Source organism: Salvia splendens, chromosome 2 (assembly GCF_004379255.2).
Source record: "Salvia splendens isolate huo1 chromosome 2, SspV2, whole genome shotgun sequence".
Taxonomy (NCBI): domain Eukaryota; kingdom Viridiplantae; phylum Streptophyta; class Magnoliopsida; order Lamiales; family Lamiaceae; genus Salvia; species Salvia splendens.
The window spans coordinates 88104-105391 of NC_056033.1; the positions used below are offsets into that span (position 1 = coordinate 88104).

General features: G+C 36.3%; 1 protein-coding gene and 2 pseudogenes across 1 annotated transcript; 1 reads left to right on the forward strand and 2 right to left on the reverse strand.

Annotated features, from left to right (window-relative positions):
* Positions 1-3892: 3892 nt before the first annotated feature.
* LOC121793082 lies at positions 3893-8715 on the forward strand (annotated as a pseudogene).
* Positions 8716-12968: 4253 nt separating this feature from the next.
* LOC121793083 lies at positions 12969-14432 on the reverse strand (annotated as a pseudogene).
* Positions 14433-16151: 1719 nt separating this feature from the next.
* Positions 16152-16995, reverse strand: LOC121771303 (transcription factor MYB78-like). The gene is made up of 3 exons (XM_042168088.1): positions 16856-16995; positions 16612-16741; positions 16152-16547 (listed from the first exon to the last, which is right to left on the reverse strand). Exons 1-3 carry the CDS (start codon positions 16983-16985, stop codon positions 16163-16165), a joined length of 645 nt encoding a protein of 214 aa, XP_042024022.1. The 5' UTR covers positions 16986-16995; the 3' UTR covers positions 16152-16162.
* Positions 16996-17288: the final 293 nt, after the last annotated feature.

A 17288-nucleotide genomic window follows, 5' to 3' on the forward strand; every position in this document is an offset into this window, starting at 1 on the left:
GGGTTGTATTACGCCCGGTTAGTATATCTTTGTATCACAGTCAATTTTCAACCAACAAGTAGAACTAAATTTGAAAAAATAAAACGGTGGAACTTACTATATAATCTAATGATAGGCGACAGACGGCCGTTGCAACTAAAACATTTTCACCTAATATTTGCCGCCCTTTTTCTCCCTTCGATCAGACATCATATTCGTTTTAAATTGTTTTTTAGTAATTTTTTTGCTTTCCTCAGAATCATCCAAGAATTTAGTTTATATGTGCTGATTATTATTTATCTCGTTCTATCTTGTTGATTTCAGTTGAAAATTTGTTCTCGTCGAGAAAAGTATTAACTTGATCTGTCGAGCCGCTTTCCAGTAATTAGTAGGCTGTCCTGTGTCTCTCATAGTAATAAATAAAAAATCACAAAATTTTATTTCCTCAAACAATATATAATAACTATAGAGGTGCGTTAGGCTGACACCAGTCTTAAAGTAACAACGTAACATGCAATATGCGATACATAGGCAAGCAACTCGACATATGGTTTCAAGTAATCTGCGATACAAAATCAGAGCACTATGATGACACCATAATTAAAATGACAATCTAGGCAAACAATCTGTTATTTATAGACAAACAATTTACGATACAAAATTAGAGATAATCAAACAATCTGCGATATATAAGCAAGCATGCGTCTCAAAATTTATAAGGCAGGAGTAGTATTTTTTATGGTAAAAAAATTGCAATCCACTGTCGGAACTAAATGGACACTACTAAAAATATGGCCTTTCACTACGTTTTATTTCTGACACTTTTTAAAAGGGGTCAGCATAAATCCTTTGTCATTACATTAGTATGTTGCTGCACTCCTACCATATATTAATGCTACGCATTCAAATAGATGCCATAATAAAGCTTCTTTCCTTACACTTTTAGACTTTGTCAAATTAATAAGAAGAGTCGGAAACATTCCCACTAAAACCTTAATTCATTATATTTCGAAATTCACACTAAAAGTTAATAATAATACTAAATAACAATAAAAAATGCAGATCTATTATTGTAACTTACCCACGACTTTACCACTAATCCCCTCACCTTTACCCTACAAACCATTTTCCTCCTAGCGTTCTCTCATCGGGAAAAAAAATCGAAGAAGCATGGAAGACTCGAATAAATCTACAACGGTGAGAAGTGTATGTTGGTGTAGTCAAGAATGCCATCTTCTATCTACAGGTATTTATAGAGCTTATCTTTAGTTCTCTAATTTTTGTGGTGTAATTGATATTTTTCAACTGTTCGATTCTTATGTGAATATTGTAGCCAAACAAGGCGAAATACTACGACCCTCGAATTCACTTCGTTATTCTCTCACTCTATACAACGCTCCTAAAAATTATCATTTCCTTATTCTAGATCTTGGTGCCTTTATTTTGAAGTTCTCTTTTAGAATTTTAGTTAGGTTGCAATTTCAAGTTAAAAATTTGGATGATTTTGGTGCAGGTTAAGTTTCTAAAGACTGTTAGATCTAATTGGACTAGGAGTTGTATAAATTATTTAGTTGGACATGTTTATGGATATCAAGCATTTGGATGAGGTAAATTGTTTACAAATGTTGAAAATTGTTGAAAAATTGTGAGGTCGAAGTTATCTCTAAGGATTAAACCTCATTAATTGGGAGAGTAATTTGTTTCTTACTTTCTTTTTATTCTTTTGCAAGTTTTCTTATTGTGACTATGGCTGTTGTTTAATAGTAATTGACATTGTCTTACCTGAGTTTAGTCTCTGTTTGAATATTGCAGTGTAATTGTTGACTTTGGTAGATGGTTAATTTATGGTAAATATGCTCATTTGGATTAAGCTCAATCTTTAATCTTCTTCTTTTATTCCTCGTATTTAATTTAACTGAGTATATTTTTATGGTGTTTTTGTGTATGTGGTTCACCTAGTTCAATATGAGTTTGGAAAGGACTAAGGATTAAACCCTTCCAATATCAGTGAGACTTACATAGACAAGGTTATTATATTTGGTTAATTTACTTTTCATGAATTTTGTTTTTGGTGTCAAATTTTAGAAGTGTGTTTGACATGCTAAGGACTGTGAACTATTAATGGTTCTGTTTGGTATCTGAAATGCATAGATCCAAATCTTACCCATGAAGTTGCTTTATTTGGTTCGTTTTCTATTGCACTTTCTGGAATTTGATGATGTTTCTTTTTTAACATAATGAGCCTGAAAATTTAACTTGTTACTAGTTTTATATCTATTGAAGATGGATTCAATTTGTATTAGACTTTACAAATATAGATAACCCAATTGAGAATCTTCGAAGCAAGCTTTGTTGTAGTACCACTTCGTGACTCTAGTGAATATTGTATTAGCTTCTACAGCTGACTTTGTTCTACATGAACTATATTGTTGATTGGCAAACTTTACTTCTAATGGCTACATATTTAATTACACTCTATATGCAGTGAAAATATGATGTATTCAGGAGAAATGTCGAGAAGGCAACTGAAATTGACGACTCTATCAAAGATGATAGACCTATACCTCATCGTTTTGAGGTAATATATTATATCTTGACCATAAATTAGTAAAATTTAGAAAGTTTATTTATCATGTTTCTATTTGTTAGTTTCTCAATTACACTAAAGTACGAGCAGAGACTAATTTTGCATCTTTGATGTTATGATGCATTCTCGTAGTTTCTTTTTCAAATGGTTCTTCATTGACTATTGCATTCCAGGCAACCAATGATAATAAGAAGAATATGAAGAAGCAATAATCAGACTAGACTGCCACTTCTTATGAATGTAACTGAAAATCGGCCTACCCATCCCCACCGCTTCAACGCCGTAGCTTTTAATTCCCTTGTACGTCTCTCTATGTGGCAGATTGAGTTATAGTATATGATGCATATGATTATGTTTGAATCGAACGTGTATATGATTATTAACTTATTTTATTAATTGCAGCATCGAGTGTCAGTGATAATGAGCAACGACCCTTATGCATTAGTGTTGGATGACATGCACTGCAATGATCGAGCCACTGATAAGAAAGCAATCAAGACCTCAAATTATGTCTTCTCTCATACATCCAGTGACAATTCCATTAGATTTTTTACAAAGTTAGTCAAAATAAGATCTATGATTAGATATTTTACATTTTTGTAAGTTCAAATTTGACGTATGAGTTCTTTATGAAGTTTTGTTGAATGATTTTGTTCTTTGGAATAAAAAATGTATTATGTACTTATATAATTTAAAGAAAATTATAATTTATAAATAAAATAAGGATGAATATGTAAATTATAGAAATTTGTGGGCTATAATGTACATTACAAACAATTATAAGAATTATTGTAATTATTAATATTTATAGGGGTATTTTGTAAATTATCACTTGTATTATGTTAGTGTAGCTTTAGACGATATTTAATGGCACGTTGAAATGCCATTTCATAAGGTATTTTATGCTGTTTTTCAGTGAAGTAACACACACTCTATCATGGCACTTGATCTATTATTACATGTGCTGGGGCTGACACTTGCTTTAAGTGCCATTATAGATTAAGTGTAACGTTAATAAAATTCTGGTGGCATTTTGAAGTGCCATTAAAAGCCAATTTTCTAGTAGTGGGATTTTGCCGTTTGTAGCACTCTCTCTCCCTCACTCACACGCACAAAAACACATACTTATTATTAATCACTAGTAGTAATTTTTATTCGAGTAAGAGTTTTCTAGTATTTTAAAAAAAAAAAGGTTGAAGGTGGTCACCATCTTGTCTCCCTCTATTTAACCGCCAAACCCAACCCTACAAAAATCCCCTTCTCTCTCTCTCTCTCTCTCTCTCTCTCTCTCTCTCTCTCTCTCTCTCTCATCAAAATAAGTACAGTATGGTTCCATCTCCCGCTCCTCTGTGGACGAAGAAGACCCTGGCCGTGGGAGTTCCGGTGATTGATTTCAGCCAGGAAAGATCCAAACTCACCGAACTAATCTTGCGAGCTTGCCAAGACTTGGGATTTTTCAGGCCGAAAACCATGGAATATCCGAAGAGATCATTTCATCGTGGGTGCTTTAGAGAGAAGATACCTGTATTTTAGGATCAGAGAGGATGCAGCTGGTAAACCCGGACTCACGTCCTTGCAGAAGTGCACCGTCGCAATCAGGCCACTGGCGTATGGAGGCGCGACCGACATGTTTGACGAGTACCTCCACATTGGCGAGTCGACAGCCGTCGAGTGTCTGCAGAATTTTTGCGCGGGCGTGAGATCGATATTCGGGGAGCGGTATCTTCGGAGTCCGAGCCCCGAAGACTGCCAGATGCTGATAGATATGCATGGGTCGGTGCACGGGTTCCCTGGGATGTTGGGCAGCATAGATTGTATGCATTGGGAGTGGAAGAACTGTCCCGCCGCCTGGAAGGGGATGTACACTACCGGCTTCAAAGCCAAGCATCCCACGATGATCCTTGAAGCTGTAGCTGACTACCGGCTGTGGATATGGCATGCTTATTTTGGAGTCGCCGGGTCCAACAACGACATCAACGTTCTCCAGTCGTCGCCTCTGTTCAACGCTCAGTGCAATGGCGTTGGTCCCGCCATCAGTTTCGTCGCCAACGACAACCAGCATAATATGGGGTACTATTTGGCGGATGGGATATACCCAAACTGGCCCGTCTTTGTGAAGTCAATCAAGCATCCGCTCGGACAAAAGAAGACATATTTTGCGAGCCGCCAGGAAGCAGCGCGCAAGGATGTGGAGCGGGCATTTGGTGTGCTCCAGAGTCGGTGGGCGGTTGTGAAGGGTCCTGCACGTAGGGATGTCAATCGGGCCGGCCCACCGGGTTTCGGGCCAACCCTACTCGGGTTGCGGGTCAATCGGGTGCGGGCTAATCGGGTTGAGATTTTTTCGGGTTATAAAAGTTCAACCCTAACCCTAAACGCTCGGGTTTCGGGCTGGCCCAGCGGGTTAATCGGGTTGCTACCGATAAAATTAACATGCGATTAATCCAATAAATAATGACGAAAATTAGTTATATTTATAAAATATAAATATTTAGTTATGATAAATTTGAGATTTATACTTAAAACTCAAACACAAACATGATCAAATACTAATATTTGAGATTTGTGTAAAATAAAACATTAATTTAAATATTTTAAAGCATGTTTTAAAACATGTTTATAAATTTAAATATTTGTTAATGAATTAGAAGTTTCTAATTTATTTATTTATTTATTATTATATTAATAAAAATTTAATATATAATTTATATGTTTAATATAAAATTGAATGTTATTTTTTTAGTTATCTATATTATAAAAATAATCAATGAAATTGTCCAATTCGGAGTCAAACAAATAGAACAATAGAAATTTTATCGGGTTTTCAGGCCAGCCCATCGGGTTTTCGGGTCTGACCCTAACGGGTTGCGGGTTAATCGGGTGCGGGCTAATCGGGTTGTAATTTTATCGGGCTAGAAATTTTCAACCCTAACCCTATAAATTTGGCGGGTTATTCGGGTCAGCCCACGGGTTGCGGGCTGCATTGACATCCCTACCTGCACGGCTGTGGTATATTCCCAACATCGGTGATATCATGTACGCATGTATCATAATGCACAACATGATTGTCGAAAATGAAGCTGCGGAACTGACTCAGTGGACCAACGAAGATGATACGGGTGCAGGTCCAAGTCACGGCTTGGCCACCACGAATGTGAATATGGGGGTACCTCATGGAGAGGTCGCGCGGCTGCGTGCATTTGCCGACATGCGGCAAACAGATGCCCATGTTCGACTTCAGCAGGATATCATCGAAGAGGTTTGGACTCGGAGGGGTTGACGTGATAATGTATGAAGTTTTTTTTTATTAGTATGTAATTTTTTTTTTCGAATCATGTATGTTTTTTCCGATGAAGTTGTTAATTTTTCCCGTTCGTATTCTCGGTCAAATTTTATTTCCGTAAATGTTAATTGTTTTATTTGTTAATGTATGATTTTTTTTAATTGCGGGATGTCCTAGTTAGAAGGGCGATGAGAAGGACGGATTGTGCAGGGGATGTCCTAGTGACGTTGCAGTGGGATGGGAAGTCCTAGTGACGTGGCAGGAGGTGTTTTTGGGATGTCCTAGTGGATGTCCTAGTGGGATGTCCGCCCACTGGAGATGCTCTAAGATAGCATTATAGTTATAATTTTGAGCAAAAGGCATTTGCAGAGTCGTCAAACATCTACTCATGATATAAGTTCCACTAGATGATACATAAATATATGAAATCTAAATGAAGTCAACACATAAATGATGAGCAACTAAATATAAGAAAGATATTTGAATCCAACCTCATTAAGAGTCTCCACTACGTTGTCCCCCATACCGTTCTCCACTACGTTGTCCCCCATACCGTCCCTTAACTATTAGTTAAGGGCTCACTGTACTTTTTTACTCTATTCCTTAACTAAGAGACAGAACCTGCAACGCTCCATCCCTTAACCGTCCCTTAAATTACTATTCATTCAATTTCATTTTTTAATTTTTTTCCAACAAATTCAATTAAAAAAACACAGTTCATTAAAATTAAAACAACATTACAACTTAAAATTCAAAAAAATTGAAAAAAGACATAATTAAAATCCTAAAAAAATAAAATGACATAATTTAATTTTCTCCGCCAAAGTTTTCCCAAATGTGCTCAATTAGATCCTCTTGGAGTTGGGCGTGGGCGCTAGAGTCGCGTGTCCTTGTCCGAATAGACAACCGTGCTTGTATAGACGGATGCGCCCCACTTCGCGGCGGACTACTTGCGGTTGAGCTTCCGGGGGATTCGGGGTCGAACCAATTTCCCGCCTCGGGTCCTTCGTCTTGGACAATCATGTTGTGCAAGATTATGCACGTATACATGATGTCAACCATGCTCTCCATGAACCACGAACGAGCCGGGGCTTTGATGATGTTGAAGCGCACTTGGAGAACCCCGAACGCCCTCTCGACATCCTTGCGAGCAGCCTTCTGCTTCTGCGCAAAAAGAGCCTGCTTTGGGTTCGCAGGCCTGCTGCACGTCTTCACGAAGGTCGGCCACTTCGGGTAGATGCCGTCGGCGAGATAGCACCCCATTTTATACAGCCGGTTGTTGGCGACGAAGTTGATGGCCGGCGCTTTACCATCCAAAACTTCGGTAAAGAGGTCGGACTGGTGGAGCACATTTACGTCGTTGTTCAAGCCAGGGACCCCGAAGTACGCGTGGCAGATCCAAAGTTGGTAGTCGGCAACGGCCTCGAGTACAACGGTTGGGTGGGTGCCTTTGTGGCCGCTCGTGTAGGACCCCCTCCACGCCACCGGGCAATTTTTCCATTGCCAGTGCATGCAATCGACACTGCCAAACATCCCGGGGAATCCGTGCACTTGTTCGTGCAGGTCGAGGAGGAACTGACAATCGGTCGTGCTTGGCCTCCGGAGAAATTCGTCGGTGAGGGCTGCCCGGACGCCTTTGCAGAATTTGAGCAAGCACGTGCGCCCAGTGGTGTCTCCGATGTGGAGATATTCGTCGAACATGTCGGTCGTTTGTCCAGTCGCATGCTGACGGATTGCTGCAGTATATTTCTGCAGCATCGTGTGGCTGGGACGGCCGACCGCGTCGAACCCTTCTCGGAAGAACTCTTCCCGGGCCGCCAAAGTATTCGCGATGTGGAGAAATAGCGGTTTACTCATGCGGAAACGGCGACGGAAGTAGGTATCTCCCCAAATCGGGTTATCGCAGAAGTAGTCGCGTACTAACCTTTCGGCGGCTTCCTCCCGGTTACGATGGATGTATGTCCGGGAGCGTCGTTGGGGCGGCGCGGCTTCCTCCGCCTCCCGACGTCGATCTTCTTTAAGTGATTGTTCCATTATTTGACGCATTTGCTCGAAAGGATCCATTAGTTTGAGTTGATTTGAGATAGAAATTGGAGTGGATATAGAGAGGATTTGAGAGTAATAGATGTGTGTTGGTGTGTGAAATGAGTATGAAATAGAAGTATTTATAGAGTAAAGAAATAAAAAAAATTTAAAAAAAATTGAAAAACGGCAAAAACAAAACGGTAACATTACCTTTGAATTTTTTTTATTAAAATTCGAAAGGTATGTGGGCCAATGATAAATCTATTTTTAGTAAGCTTATTTTAGATGAAAGCAGCGATTCTTGCTTCAGGATCAATCACTATCCTTCGGTCGACCCGTTTGATGACCCGTCTAAGATTCGGATCGGGTTTGGCGAGCACTCGGACCCTCAGATCCTCACCGTCTTGGGATCCAACAATGTAGCCGGCCTCCAATCTTGTCCGGGGACGGCTTGTGGATTCCCGTCCCGCCCGATTCACACAAATTATGCGTTTTTGTAGGAGACGCGTTTCAAGTTGCTACTTTTCAATAACTATTAGTACGACTCCTACCATACTAAGTATATAAATCATTTTATTTTTTTTATTGTTCAAATAAATCCAGGCTTTAACCAATGGAAGACTTACAAGTGTGAGACACAGAGCAGTCGCAAACTCGACGAAACCGAGGATGTCAATGATGTATTTTGCGGCTCCACCCCTTAGCGCGAGTATTTCTCCGATACCAGAACTCGTGTCCATCCAAAAACCCGACTCTCTATAGACCATTCACATGGGGAGACTTCAAAACCACTGCATATTCTTTGAGATTAGCGGATAATCGTCTCCATCTCTTCACAAAATGATTTTTTTAGCGCGCGTCTACATGTTCTATACAAATTGTCACACTATTCCTGTATTATACGTAGCTAGGTCTATGGCCAAAGTTTTGATGATCCAAAACCAAAAGAAATGAACTTAAATCTCTCTATCTTTCTATAATGTACTAGTAACTTAAGGAATTTAACTGTAGCTGTTATTATTTCTATCAAGTCCCTGTTTATTCAGTTCATTGATAGTATAGTATAGTAATATAGTAGTAGTAGTAGTAGTAATATATATTTGTGCCCATGGGCTATGGTGCAATTATTAAAGGCAAGAAACTCCTGTACGGTTATTCACATCTAATAATTAAGATTTACTATTGATTTTCGATTCAAATTTATGATTACAATCAGCATGCGTGTATATATAGGTTTTCTTAAATCCTTCATATTTTGTTTTCTACTTGCATGTAGAAATTTAATATAATAAATTTTAGGGATTAACACAACTCTATATTTGGGAAAAAAGTCACTTCAATTAATTAAAAGATTAATTCTAAATCAGGTGTGACAGTGGTGGGTCTTTATGTCTGTCTATATATATGCACGTATAACTATACATGATTCAACGTTTACCATTATTTATTGGAGGGAAATATTGGGCCATAAGTTTAGCCAAAGTAATTGAGTCATATATATGCATGGATTAGTGGTTAGGCATAAAAGATGTCAACATGACAGCTACTGCGCGCATCATGGAGTAATATTGTAGTAGTAATTACTTATGTCATATGGACTTTCTTTTAAGAGGTCGACATGATTGTTCAACTACCATGATATATATAGAGGCGCTAATTATTGCATTAAAAGTTAACCTATCAAAGTACTTGGTATTACGACTAAATGACCACTTCACTTCATTTCATATTTAAAATCTGCCAACTTCTGTTTAATTTCAGTTGTAATTATAAATTTGTGTCGATTCTTAATTATATTACCTAGAACCCACATAATCTCTGCCATGTGCCTTGTTCCTATGATGTTGATTGCAATTGTAGACCACGCCCCAAAAAGCTAAAATAATTATGATTATTGGCGATGAATATAACAAGATGTTATTTCTCGTTGTTTGTGGAGCAAATAATTCACATTTTATAGGCATAATATACCTTGAGGGTGGTCTCTTTAATTTTATTTGCCATGTAATAATACATATGTGTCAAGATGTGATATATTTGATTATGATGTCTTTTGTCATACAACTAAGATATCGATATTATGCATATAGAATTGACAAATGTGTTTAAATACCTGCAATATATCATCGATCGTTAAGTATAAATGTAACAAAATTACATTTGAAATTTCAATATTAAAAATATCTTTTTAATTGTACTCAAAGCTCTATCCATTAATTAATTTCCAACTTTGACTCAATATGGAAAATTTAGTGAAATTTGAGTCATATTTTTATACATTAATTTTATCATCAAATGAGAGTTAAAGAGTTAATGGAATATGTAATTTATTTACTACTAAATATGATAACAGTAAAATAATTTAATAACAAACATTTAAAATGACAACATGATACTTGTGTTAGATGTGGCATATTGAATCACAAATGCATATTTGTATAATTGTATATATAGTCCATTTGTTTTATACTCTATAACAATCAAGATATTAAATTTACTATATTACATACTCTCGTATCATTCATGGCCAACGCACTTGAAATTTAGTGCGAAAACAGTATACCAATGTTTTAAAATAATACTTATTAACGAGTGAACCGATAAAACTATCGATTCATGATTGATCAATCGATCAGATTTATCTGACCAACAACAGAGTCGGGTGGGTCGAAGCACGTCAAACGATCCCATTGTTGACTAAAAAGGATAGCAAAACTCCATTAGATTTGGGCTTTGAAGCAGCTCCCCTAAAGTGGGTTAGAGCGGAAGAAGGAAAAAAGCATGTCTGCAATAACTTGAAACTGAAAAGATAAATTATTCAATTTTAATACAGATAGAATTGCCAATAATAAATTAAAGGCAAAACAAAATTAAATGTCTTTTTACTAGTATTCCCTTCGTCTCAACTAAGTTAAGTCGTATTTTTTTTGGATGTCCAAACTAAGTTTAGTTATTTCCTTTATTGATAAAAAATAAAACATCTAATCGCTCTTACGTTATTCCATCACCTACTTTACTTTCTCTCTATCTTTCCTACTTTATTCATCTCTCATACTTTTCAACACAATTTCTTAATCTCCGTGCCAAAAGTTTTGACTCAACTTAGTTGGGACCAGTAGCGGACGCAGAATTTCGACTCTGAAGGGCTCCAAATTATTATTAACAGTTGTAGAGTATTTTTTTATATTTATCTCACCGAAAGTAGTGTGGCATGAGTGGTTAGGAAGTTGTGACATATGTAGATTATAGAGAATGACAAATAATAAAATGGTGATTACAATAACTAGAGATACGTATGATCGATCGTTAAAGTAGTTGAAAATTTGAGAAGTGTTAACAAAAAAAAAGGTAGCACAATGGGAAGTGTTAACAAAATAAAAAAATTGTGATAATTAAATTATGACTTTTAGTTAAATATAAACTTTATTCCTTTTGAAATGTGGCATAAGTTCGCTAATCGGTTCTCCACAATCTAATGTGAAATTCTCATTCAATTCGACTGCTTTCGACAATACATTTCTAATTGTAGTGGTATTGTAATCAACATTTACAAAAATAAAAAAATTGTGATAATAAATTTTAAAATATTTCATGATCATTTTCGATGATCAAAATGCAATACTAAGTTACAATCGAGAGATTTTCAACAATACTTTTAAAGTTTACATCAAACTTCGGAGAAAGGAATCATTAGCTAGCCAACAAAATTTGGAGTATTCCAATTGGAAATAATAAAGTTGATCTATCTTATGACTAGCGAAATATTGTTGAATAAAATTTAAAAACCAACACTTGAGAATTTATATATCTACATGCAGTTAAGCCAACAACTAATTAAATAGCATCAAAATTCAAATAAGATAATATGAACTATATTTTGGAAGCAATTAATCCAAAAAAATTATATATATGTATCCTATTCTTATTGATTATTTATATACCATCACAAAAATATAGACTAACTATACAAAATGAGTAAAGGAAACACTATATAGCACTGTAAGGAAAACACGAACAATGTTGCAAATAACAAATACTCATAGATTCTCTACAATTAGGGGTGTTCGGTTGACAAGATTAAATCTCATAATTAAATATGTATTATCATGTTTGGTTCATAAGTTTGAATCTCATAACTTAATCCTAGATGAATAGTTTTATGATAAATAGTCATAGCCTCCCCCATCCAATTAAAATAATCTCACATCCTAGCTAGATGATAATCTCATGATAATTAGCAGTGGCAACCGAACGATACTACATTGCAAATACTCCCAGATTCTCTACAATTACAACTACTGGTTACAAAAAAATGAGAAGCATATTTACATGTCAAATACAACCTCATATTGAAATAACTTTCAAAGCATAATTATTACTTTACCAATAAATCGAAACATCAAGAAAAACTCATAACCAATGACAGTGTTCGATTTCTTAGATAAAATAATACCAAGATGTAATCTAAGATTGAGTTGTGAGATTATTTTAGTCATATGAGGGTCGGTTAGCTATGACTATTTCCCCATGATTATCCATCTAGAATTGAGTCTCATGAACCAAACACTCTACATATTTAATCTCGGGACATAATCTAGAAAACCAAACGCCCCCAATAAATACCCACTATAAATTGTTTACTTGCATTTGCTATCAATTTTGTAAATGTAATTTTTTATGGCTATAAACTAAAAATATATATACACCCAATAAATACCCACTATAAATTGTTTGGTAGCCTTGGCTATCAATATTATAAATAGAAATTTTATACACTTAGGGCCTGTAATTTGTTGGTTAAGAAAAGTGATTTATAGGAAAATAGGACTTAATTGGCCTTTTGTATGCAACCAGAAGACAAGGGGTTTATCTATAGTTTTTTAAAAAAATTTCATTGAGTCTCGTTTCATCTCCAAATATATTCATGCAAATACTTTGGGACCTGTAATTTTGAAAGCTTAAAGAGGTATGCATAGTATTAATTTATTAAGTACTGCACTCCATTGTAAAAAATCACTCAAAGTCCATATATTGTCAGATAAAATAAAACATGTTCAGATCCATTAAACAGAATGATGAAATTTGGGATGAAGAAAGTCAAATGAGATAGGTAGAAGGATTTATAAGCCAAGAGTCGCCATCAATATAGTAAGTGCCAATAAATGGCATGGCTTCGTCGTCTGTGAGCACTCTCGCCCACGCTACTCGACCCGTCACATTTGCTCCTCCTCCGGTACATTTGTATTCACCATAATACACTTTCCTATATGGAGTAAAAGTTCAAACATATTCACCATAGTACTTAGGGCAGGGAAGATAAATAAACAAAATAGACACAACTAGGTTTGTTTTTGTGGATTATCTATGCTCCTTAATGAAAATACTTAATACTAGTATAGTAGGATATATATATATACACACACTGACACACGTGTAGTGTAGCTATAGTAGCTATATATGGCGACTTACTGGTGGCGAGATGCGTTGCCCCAATCGCTCCATCCTTGGGGAAGAACGATTTTATCCAAAAATGTGTAAGAAAAGACGACCCTCGAATAATCTCCCCACGCTCTTCCTAAATAGATCGATCCGGTCCCCGTTACGGTACAATTCTTGAACGAAAACCCGCTCGCCATAGATGAATCCGACCGCTTTTGAGCTGTGACCGACGCCACGTGCCTTGTTCGTCACCGAGTTCAGATAGCAATTCTGAAAATACTAGTATTAATTATAACTTGGATCTTTTTAATTGTTGATTAATGAAAGGGAGCAGGTGACCTCATAGAGCGATGTGCCGTAGCCGAAAATGAAGTCGACGGAGCCTTGAATGAAGCAGTTGCTGAAGTAGTGAATGCCTTTGTGATCGTAGAGAGTGTCTTGACTACCGTAGAAGCTGCAGTTGTAGAACGCCGCCTTTGTCCCTGATATCCGCCTGCTCGCCTCTCCTCCCCACCATGTGCGGCGCGCTGTTCTGATTTCGTACAGATCAGTAAATTACAATGTGTACGTATACTACCACTAGCTATCCTATCAATGATTTGGAGATCACCTCAAACTTGACGTTGATTGCAATAAAATAATCAGCATCAACGGCAACGGTAGCAGTTTGAAATGTCCTCACCGATGATGCGGTGTCGTTTCCCGTGATCGTCGGAGGGTCACCCGCATTTCCCACCAAAATTACGAAACGCATCGTTTTAGGGATGCTCACCTTTTCCCTATAATTTAATTAATTAATTAGTCTCACAATAATAGGAGTACTAGTAACTAACTAACTAGCTATACGGACCTATAAACACCGGAATTTATGCGTATAACGACCCTACGAGTATTGTGAAGGGGAATGCTGCTGACTGCCTCATTGATGCTCATGAAATCGCCGCTCCCATCCTGGCTCACGGTTACTTGTGTTCTATTCCACTCCGCCACCCGCAGCTTCCAGTCGCTCTTCTTTTCAGCAACCCCTATGGATTTTTCCTTGTGCCACGTGTCCAACTCCATACAGGAAACTGTGCTCGGACATGAGAGCAAGAGGAAGAAGATGGTGAATAGGACATGAAATCTACGAGGCATGATTGTTTTTGTTTGTGTGATGCTGTAGGAAATTGCATGAACAAATATATAGTAGTGGACAAAATGGCACTACAAATACTCCACTACTGAGAGTGACACTTTTACACTCATGCCCCTTCAATTTTACAGTACTAATTATTGGATTTAATATATTGAGCTATTTTTGTTAATGTTGTTGTCCTAACAATCCTGGCGAAACACATTGGAGAAGTTATTAATTTCCTCTAATAATTAAGGTCATTATTATGATATTATCTCATTTTTTGTACTCTCTTTTTTTTTTTTTTTTTAGCATGAGTTATATTACGATCTACTACTAATTAAGTCGTCTTCAATGGTACGTAGTCGCAAGAAGAGGCCACACATTTTAGTGAAAGGGGACTTGTGGTGGATATGGCAGTCAGAGGTCCCAAAAATTGTCCCCATTTACAGATTAGCCATTAGCAATAGCATATAAGGTTAAAGACAATGGAGATAGAAACAATAATGAGTGCACCATATAATATGTATATATATACTATATAGCTGTGATCCATTACTAAACATCCTCGAGTGGTGGCTACATTCAAACCACATCTAAGGTCAACTTCCTCATTTCTTGCATTTTCTTATTCCCTAATATGTTGTAGTACTACTATGTCCTTTTAAATTCTTATTTCTCTTCTTATTCATATCTACCGTTGTAGTATATATACATGAGAACTCTTACATACTCCATATATATTTATGGAGTCAGTGACGGAACCAGGAAATTAAATTAGCCGGAGCTGAAACTTTTAAAATAATAATAATATTAAAATGTTTAACTTTACATGTAATGTCTGTACAACTTTTACAATACACTAGATCATAATTGTTTTCGACAAATCGCTATGTCTTGAAATCGCCTAAGAATAGTCTCATTCTGATATTTTTGAAAATTTATTTCTTAATGTATACAACTAGTCAACTAATATATTATTAGTTCATTCATCTCCAAATATGTCTTAAATAAGTTTCATATACTAATAAATTTATTAACTACTACTTGGATAATACAAATAATTTTATACTACTAATTCTAATTCTACCTGAATCCAAGTACCAAGTAGATTAGGAGGTATTGGGGCAACCTAAATTTAGAAAAAACATGAGACGTATTGCACACTATTGATGCACTTGAGATTATTTTATTTGATAAAATTATAAACATTTACATACCCATCAAACTCTTATCTGAATCGGCTAATGATGTCAAGGGCATCATTAGTTTATTATACCCAAAAGCAGCCCAACAATTATATAAATGGCCCAAAACTTATAAGCCCAAGTCTCATCTTCTCCAACAATTTTTCAATTTCATGGAATCAGCGCGCGGTTGGAGTGCAGGGCTGGATCTGCATGAAGTGTTTTTGTTAAAATATAGTACTAGAACTAGTACTACATATAGTAGTAATTTTGATTTTACAAGAAGTACTACTTACTAGGAGTACTATTTAATTAATTAACTACATGGAGTATATATTTTCAATATTTCTTCTACTTATTTCACCAGCCTTACAGTAAATTATATGCATATCGTTGAATACATGCATATACCATATGCGAGAATAGAAGAAGATGAAACACGAGTAGAAACAGAAGAAACGATTTGCCGTCCCTTTAATTTCAAAGCATAAGTATAGTGTATAGCTCACAAGACTTGAACTGGTTACATTACGTGCCCAATAATACATCATCTATTCGATAAACCGAAGCAGGGAGGGGCTATCAAGGCCATAATATATGTAATCACGAAACCCGCAGTCACTACTAGTAGGAGTATTACATAAATTATTCGTGACTGCAATTTGATCACATGAAATGCTATTCGACCAATAATAATCCATTCCAACACTTTCAGCATTAATGTCATTGCAATTCATCATCACCCCGCTAACACTTGCAAGATTAATATAATTAGCATGAATCCTAGGAAGCCATATGTCACGAACGAACTCCCTTAACTCCATGCTATTTGTGTCGTATTTCAGCTGCTTTGCAGGCTTTAAAACTTGACTTCTCCAGTAGTTCTTGATTTCATTATCAGTTCGACCGGGCAACAACTTAGCTATTTTCGACCACCTGCGATATCTTATTTAAAGTGATTACAAAATACTAGTAATAAATTATGTAATTGTAGACGCACCGATTTCCATAAAGGGAGTGGAGCTTCATAATGCAAAGCTGCTCCTCAACTGTAATATTCCCTCGTCGAACATTTGGTTGCAAGTAGTTTTTCCATCTCAATCTGCAACTCTTGCCATTCCGCCTCAACCCTATTGATAATATGATCGTCTCAATTCACTTACTTTAATATATGCAAATAATTAACATGCAAGCGTGTAGTATGTAAATATCTACTTGATTACATCATTTGAGTTCGATCGTACCTGAGTCTCGAGCGATGTCATTCCAACGGCCTTGGCCATGAACTGCGATGTAGTTGATTAGTATGGAATCTTCATGCGAAGACCATCTACCCTTTTTCACGCTTAATATCTCTTCTAAGTTATCGCCCATCTATGTAAACAAGGATGATTCGATGTTGCACGGATGTCTCGTTTCATCACCTAGTATGCAAGCCATTTATACTAGCTGGTACGAAATACTTATTTGGATTTTGATCACTAACCTATATGTTTAAAAATAGAAATGTCACCATACTATGAAACAAATCGTATCTATACAAGTGAGGAATATTAATTTCTTCATTCAAAAAAACATTTTTGGTCAATATCACTTCAGTTCTGGGGAATAATTTGACTTCTTTATATTTTGGTATCGATCCATTTAACATAATTAATTCATTAAAATGGGCTAGTT